At 35.3% G+C, this 8,044-nt stretch overlaps 2 protein-coding genes and 1 pseudogene across 6 annotated transcripts in view; 1 reads left to right on the top strand and 2 right to left on the bottom strand.

Annotated features, from left to right (window-relative positions):
- The window catches only part of LOC118745662 (tau-tubulin kinase homolog Asator-like), a 570,828-nt gene that overhangs the window by 422,241 nt on the left and 140,543 nt on the right, over window positions 1-8,044 (bottom strand). The window lies entirely within an intron of this gene.
- Window positions 2,051-4,277, top strand: LOC118745457 (annotated as a pseudogene).
- On the bottom strand, window positions 4,435-7,043 carry LOC118745456. Its single transcript, XM_036478907.1, has 6 exons — window positions 6,672-7,043; window positions 6,511-6,575; window positions 6,074-6,452; window positions 5,855-5,974; window positions 4,814-4,917; window positions 4,435-4,446 (listed from the first exon to the last, which is right to left on the bottom strand). Exons 1-6 carry the CDS (start codon window positions 6,754-6,756, stop codon window positions 4,435-4,437), a joined length of 765 nt encoding a protein of 254 aa, XP_036334800.1. The 5' UTR covers window positions 6,757-7,043.

Here is an 8,044-nt window from a genome sequence, read left to right as displayed (position 1 = left end):
AATTTTAAAATTGATTGGTGAAACTGAGAGTTAATTTTATATTTTATTTATAAAATGGATTTCAAATTTCTTTTTTTAGATGACTAGTACAGCAGAAGAGTGGAGAAGTGTTTCTGATGAATTTCGTGTATTACATAATTTTTATAACTGCGTCGGCGCAGTTAACGGGTAACACGTAAAAATAAAGCGTCCAAATGGTTCGGGAGCACTATATTATAACTATAAAGGAACATACAGTATCGTTCTTATGGCTATTGCGAATGCTAAAAAGGAATTTTTCATGGTTGATATTGGATGCAATGGACGCGTGTCTGATGGTGGTGTCTTGTTTTACACTAAATTCTGGGAGCGTTTGCAACAAAATCGTTTAAATATACCGGAATGGACACCATGCCAAACACCTCGGAATCATTCCCATATGTTTTTATAGGAGACGAAGATTTCGCGCTAGGCCCTAACTTTATGAAGCCTTATCCTCAAAAAAGAGTATCACAAGAAGAGCAATTGTTTAATAAACGGTTATCGAAGGCTAGATGTGTCATTGAGTGTGCGTTTGGTATCCTCGCCAATAAATTTGGAGTTTTCCAGAAAGCCATAAGTCTCAGCCCGCAGAAAGCCTCAAAAGTGACAGCAGCTTGTTTTTATCTGCACAATTATTTAATGAGAAAAGATTCTAATTATCAGGCACCATATTCCAATGAGTATAATTTTCAATTAACCACCGTACAAAGCAGTTCGGCGCGAAATTCAACAAGATGTGCCAAAACTATAAGAGACAAATTTTGCAAATATTAGGTGCGTTCGTTTAAAATCTCCAGCAGAAACCAACCAACTGCCAAATTCCGGCGAAATGTCATCTGTTCGCTCACAAGAGAGAAATATCCAAAATAGTACGCGAACAGAAAATTTGCAGAAACTTGCAAGTTAGACGAACAGCTGATATAATTTTTGTTTACATTTAAAAGTGTAAAATTTATAACGTACGAAAAGTTATCACAAAGTGTTATACTGACACAGTTTATTGATTAAACAAATAACTACTTATTTCTTACAAGTTTAATTAGTCGCATTTTGTAATTTTTATCTTCCAAACCATCAAATTCAATTTTGTGATTTGCGTAAATGCCAACCAGCTGTTTTTGATCAGCTGTTTTCCTGTTGGCAAATTGCTGTTGGCAAAAATTTTTCCAGCAGAAACCAGCAGCTTCCCCTCAAAATGAAATGTCACTTTGCTCTCTCAATTTCCCCTACTTTGCAAGTTTTTTGCGTACGCGAACCCAAAAACTTGTAAGTTTTGGTTAAACATGAACAATTAACAGCTACGCGAACGAACCTATTACAATGACGAATATAGATGCTAACTTTTGCCACTCAATTTTTATCACTTATGTATATGAAAAAAAAGAATAATAAAAGTGTTAACTTAAAACAACAGACAATCTACATACTACTTTCTTTTCTTTCCACCTTTATAGCTAGGTCAACAGGCTTCTCATTTTTATTTAAAAAGTGAAGAGCGTTAAATGTCCAAGACTTTGGAATATAAACGTCTTCTGTACCAACGCCGGAGCGCTTGGAGTCAATAATTTTTTTCAATTCCTTGCGATAATTTGTTCGTAAAGAATTTATTTTTTTCGGACATCACCTACAGTGGCGTTATCATTAATTTTTTTTAAGATTAGTAATAATTTCTCATGTCCGGCCGTTTTTTTTATTTTATTCATGTAGCTTTTGGACGAAGGATGCCACAATTCCGGCATACTTTCCAATTGTAGGATAAACTCCTTCAAACACCTTTGGCCATTCGTTTATCCCAACACCGCCGGCTGGATATGTGCACTTTCGTCGTCCGACATTATTAAAAATTACCGCTGCCAAATAAATAATTAATCCGATAATTAACGTTTCGCCTTTAACATTTAAATCTCCACTTTATTTTGAAATACACACGTATTAACGTATCGCGAACGAAAAATGCTACACGTTCAATATTTATTGACAGTACTGCGATCCGCGATCCAGATTTCAAAATTTCCAGAAATTTTGCGATATGGATCACGATCCATCAATATTGCATGCTACACAGTCAATAAATATCGCGATACTTGGATCACGTCAATAAATATTGATCGTGAGACATGGCCCATATGCACTGACTCGTGACGCAGAAGTGCAACGTTTAGCAAAGGAAGCCGGTGTTAATAACGGCCTGTCACCACAGGCAAAAGTTTTTGCCTACCAACTGTCATTTTGATTGCCTGATAAAAATTTTATGAAAATGTAGCTGTCAAAGTACCAAATTGCTGGCAATATTTATCAAAATAAAAGCTCTGATAATTATTGCTTGCCAAGAGCAATATGCGGTCTCCATGGGCAAAATTTTGCCTGATAACATTATCAAGATAAAAACTTTTGCATGTGGAGACAGCAAGTAAGGTAGATGCGTGTTGTTCGCATACCATTTATAATCCAGAGTTGGTGATACAACGTAATGGCGGCAGTGCGCCATTGACATATCTCAGTGTTGTGGAGAAATTGAAAGTGCCTGGGCGACGCCGACGAGGTTGAGTGTGGAACATAAACCACCAAAAGATGATATGGAACAGAAGGATCCAAATTGTTATCTATTTCCAACATTGGAAGAACTCGTTAAGCCATGAACGAAAGACACAATATCACGCGGGAAGGAAAGAACGAAAAAAGTTATTTTCTGGCTGCCGAAATCTCGACGCCGTCTTTGTTGTAAGAAGTAAACAACGAAGAGAACGGAGAAAACCGCGAAATTGTTGAACGCATGAAAAATCATTTTTATTATGCAAATTCTTCTAAAAATCATGCCGTTGTGTTAAATTATTCTTTATCTTATGTGTACACACGTTGTCGCAAGCGCAAATGAAGAAAATTGCAGTAAAAAGCCACCACCAAATTGTAAACAACGAAGAAATGTAAATAAACGGCTAATGTCAAAATCTTTAAACTGAGCGATGAGTCGTGGGTAACCGCCTTTGAGAAACCAAACACCTCACCGAACTCACTTGAACCCAGCACCACTGTGCTCAGTCCAAGGCACATTAAACAGGTAGTATCAGTAGAGCAAAAACAACATTTGCGTGTATTTTGTTGTTGCTTCTGGTATCGAAAGTGTCAACAACTGTTCTGAATTTTTTCTTCTAAATCAAAGCGTGCCATGTGAAATACAAAAAATTATAAAAAATAAAAAATTGAAATTGGAAAAAATAAAAATTGTTGCAACTTTCTTTCCTAGTAAATTTGTTTGCTTCTCGAAGCATTGATCCATCCTTTACAAGGGCCAGTAATCAGTGGTTGTGCTGCTGAGTTGGGCGAACGTTCCAAAAGCTGCTATTCAATCGCTTGTTTTGTATGGAAAAAGGTTTCACATGCAAATGGATTTTAACAATTCAGAATTTTTGTGAGAAAAAATTAAAAATATTTGACATTTTCGAGACCAAATAATTTGAAAATAAATCAAATCAGCTGCTCTACTGATACTACCTGTTCAATGTACCTTGGCTCAGTCCATATCTTAAAATTGGTTGCCTTAGCGCACGCTTATTTCATCAACGTTTAATTACTGTTTTAAAGTGGCATCCAAAACATTCCAAGCCGCCTGTATCGCTCCTCGGACAAGTGCTTTGGCGTGAATTTTATTACACTGCCGCTGCTTCGGAGCCGAACTTCGATCGCATGATAGGCAATAAATTCTGCATGCAAATACCGTGGGAAAGTAATGAAGCGCATTTGGCAGCGTGGACGCATGGGCGTACTGGTTTCCATTTATCGACGCTATAATGCGTCAGTTGCGCCAGGAAGGTTGGATACATCATTTGGCACGTCATGCAGTGGCATGTTTCTTGACACGCGGAGATTTATGGATTTCCTGGGAAGAGGGACAAAAAGTATTTGAAGAGCTGTTGCTCGATCAGGATTGGGCATTGAATGCAGGCAATTGGATGTGGCGCTCAGCATCTGCCTTCTTTTATCAATACTTTCGTGTATACAGCTCCGTTGCCTTCGGTAAGAAAACCGATGCTACAGGCGCCTATATAAGAAAATATGTACCTGAACTCGCCAAGTATCCAGCAGGTTGTGTGCTGGGTGAAGATTACCCACATAGCATAGTCAATCACGAGCAGTGTTGCCAGAGGAAGTGGTCGAAAAATCTTCATTTTTGTCAAAAAAAAATCTTCATTTGAAGATTTTAATGAAAACAAAATCTTCTTCACAGCCAAAAATCTTCACTTCCCATGAACCCATGAAAATGAAATGATATTGGTATATTTTCAAGTTTTTATAATTTAAATCGTATACTTATCAGATACAAATGTATAAACGTATGTATGGATTTCATATGTACTAATGTATGCATATATAAAAATAAAAGAGCTAAACTAGCTAGATTGTTACGTGTTTAAATTAGTTTCCATACTGTAAAAATAAACAATATATTAAAAAAAAAGAAAACGACCGATTTATGTATACATATTCACGTAGAAAATGACTTAATCTATCAATTAGAGTATATGTCGTTTTTAATATATGAAAGCAAATTAATATCAAATGGCATATTGTGGCAATTGATCTGGTTTCTTTTTAAATAATCTTTTGTATATAAAATTCCGTTTAATGTTTCCACATCTAGTTTGTTTCTAATCGATGTTTTGTTTAAATTGACTTGGGAAAATATTCTCTCGACGTTAGCCGTTGATACAGGTACTGTTAAAACAGACCAAATTAATTTTTGTAATAATGGAAAGGAAGGCGAGTCATCCATTCTTTTTGAATTTAAAATTACTTTCCAGAATGTCTCTATATCTGTCGCTTCAGATAAGTCACGATTTTTGAAATCAAAAGTTCGTAGTTCTCTCCATTCAGAATCTAAATCTTGAATGTTATTCACTTTGAGAGTTGGAAAGTGTTGAAATACAATTATAATTGACGAATGCTTTTTACTTATAACATTTTTAGGAGACAACATTTCCACTCCTTTCAAGGTTTTATCAGTGAAATCGAATCGGCAAAGCGTCTCATTACACAAAACCACATAAAAATTTAACGCATTATGTGAGAATCCTAATTTTTGTGCTGAGCTCAAATCGTTAAATAACAATTCTGTGTCAGCTCCAAAATATAATTCATTTACTGGCTTTATATATTCCGAGTTATTATATAAACGCCGCAGAGATAGTAAGTCAATATTTTCAATATATATAAAAGAATCTAAGAATTTCATAAAGAGATTATTTAGTTCTTCGTTAAGACAATGAATTTTCGGTGACTCACTTTGGAATAATTTGTTAAGTTTATTGATTTCCTTCAAAATGTACTTAAGAAACGTCAAGTATACTTTAAATAATGGTTTACGTAAATTCTCAAGAATTCTTAAAGTTGCCTGAAATTTTTCAACTTCCTCGTGAAGGCAAAAAAGTTGAATTATATCTAACTGATAAGGGTACTCTTACGACTGCTGCTTCTAAAGAGAGCCAACGGGTTTGATTCGGATGCAACAATTTTAGAGGTTTTAAGTCAAAAAGCTCTTGCAAAGATGAAAATATATGTATTCGTTTTGGACTGTTAGCTAAGAAATTGTAAATATCCCTAACCGTACTTTCTACCTCTAAAGGTAGCTGTGCACATGCTTTACTTGAACATAAGGCTAAAGAATGGCAGGTGCATTTCATAACAAACAGATGTGGGCAATCTTTTTTTAATAATGTGGCGACTGAGTGTTTTCCACCAGTCATCACACTAGCCCCGTCAGCAGCAAAGCCTAATAACCATTTCTTATAGTCAACATTATTTTCATTAAAAAATTTAACTATTGAGTCATATATACTTTCCGCGTTGGCTTTAGTGATTTTCAAACATGTCAGAAAAAAATCTTGTACATTACCATTTTCTTCAATTTTCACAACTAAGCACAATAATTTTGATGTCGATATGTCCGTAGACTCATCTGCGCACAAAGAAAAATGTTTACAACGCATATTTTGCAGAAGGTGGTCCAGCTGTGATTTCCCCAGTACATTTTTTATTAAAGCTGTTGTTTTTGTACGCCGACAAGCGAAGTTTTGTGCCGCTTTCGACTCTAAAAATGTGTTATTTATAAGAGGTGAAAGATGATCCATGCTGGTGAAGGCTATATTATGCTCTGCACAAAAAGCCGCAACTTTTATTTCAGCAAAAAACGTTGCTCGCGGAATGCCTTCTATAATTTCTTTGCTTCCCTTGTGTATATTAACTGCATTTGAATTTTCAATATGTTTGGTGGTCTTTGCATGCGCAGTTAAATCCTTTTTTCCTCCAGATGCTTTAAGATCGACGCCACATACTTTACAACGCGGTAAGCCGTGCGCTCCTGTTATTAACCACTTCTTAAATTCTTCATCATCTCCCCAATGTGCGTTAAAAGATCTCCTCTTTGTTTTAGATCGCTTTATAAACAAAACTACAGTCAACAAAGCGTATTTTTTCTTTTTATGAAAAATCTACCTCTACGTATTCCTCAGCGGCAGCGTCTCGTTCAATCCCTCCTTCGGTATTTGCAGAAGTTTCTTCTAAAATAGGAAATCACATTCACAATATATTCATAATACTTTCATTGAGTATATACACTACTAAATATAACAGGTAAACTTGCTAAACATAATTACCTTTTCTTTTCCTCGTGATTGTTATAAACTTTTCCATTTCATAGTGTTCGTTATTCAAAATGGCATCGCACTTGACACCTGTCATTTGGTTAAAGTGAAGTTACTACCCATATTGACGTTTTTAATACAGGGCGTGCAGCATGAAAAATTTCACTTAGAGTACACTGACAAAAATTTTAGAGTTGTATAGTACTTTTTCGAAAACGTAGTATGTAGTCGACATAAAAGAAAAATCTTTTTGCCAATATAAAAATCTTCATTTTGAAGATTTTTTCAGTGCAATTTTTGGATATCTGAAAAATCTTCATTCGAAGATTTATAACAAAAAAGATCCAAGGAAATCTTCATTTTGAAGATAAATCTTCACTTATGGCAACGCTGCTGGCACGTCGGAGGCCAGATAATCTATGTATTCTACATTTATCGAATCGGACAAAAACCTTTTGCACTCGTTCTATCCTGGAAGTGTGATAATTATAAATAGGAATAGGAATATTTGTTTCACATTTTGCTGAGCCGCTCGATGCGCTCGATTATGTTCAGCCGAGATAGTTTATTGGTGTTCTTCAGGACGAAGGGTAGCCTGCCAAACCCATATTTTCCATTCTTTACAGATAATGAAGTTTTCTCTTTATCATGCTCCGATAACTTCATCTACACCAGATTTCAAATCAAGGGTAGTCAAAGATTTGCTCCTACATACATAGATTAGACAAGATCCCTGTGATATCCGGAATCAGGTATTTGTCGCAGATAGATTTTTCGTTAAGCTTTCGAAAATCTATAACCTGGCTCTTGTTCTCTTTACCGGTTTAATTTAAACATTTCTTCTTGACCTCGTCGTTCATGTCTTCACGCAATAACTTTTGCATAACTGTACTGTCTATATGTGTAGATTCGGGTGTGTGTATGTCGTCGCACTTGTGTGGTCATGTATCAATGAACTTCATCCTTACATTGTGGACTTCGAAGTAACCATCTTTAAGATTCATGATTGCGTCCATTGGTTTCAGTATATTTTGTCCCGTTAGTCCGTCAAAATTTTTATTATTGAAGCGGGTTAGTTTCTAACACATGAGATAGTCTTCATTAAATTCCTTAGGGAAGGGAGTGATGCTATTAAAATGTATAAGATGTTGTAATTTTGATCTCTTATTTTGTGGCAATAGGTTTTTATTCAATAGGGAAGTGGTTGATCCCGTATCTAATAAAGGTGTTCTTACGCGATATGTATTTGCATCTGTAAATGTGACTTTTTCAATACATATGTAATTGCTTATGTCTGTCAAATTCAAAGTCTTTATTTAACTATTTAGAAATACGTTCTTTGAAAACGAAATAAACTAAACTCAGATGATTCTATCTGTGTTCAG

The sequence above is a fragment of the Rhagoletis pomonella genome, unplaced genomic scaffold (assembly GCF_013731165.1).
Source record: "Rhagoletis pomonella isolate Grant_MI unplaced genomic scaffold, Rhpom_1.0 Rhpom_scaffold_00009, whole genome shotgun sequence".
Lineage (NCBI taxonomy): Eukaryota > Metazoa > Arthropoda > Insecta > Diptera > Tephritidae > Rhagoletis > Rhagoletis pomonella.
Note: the sequence above shows the minus strand (reverse complement) of the source record. Positions and strands in the feature narration are given on the sequence as shown.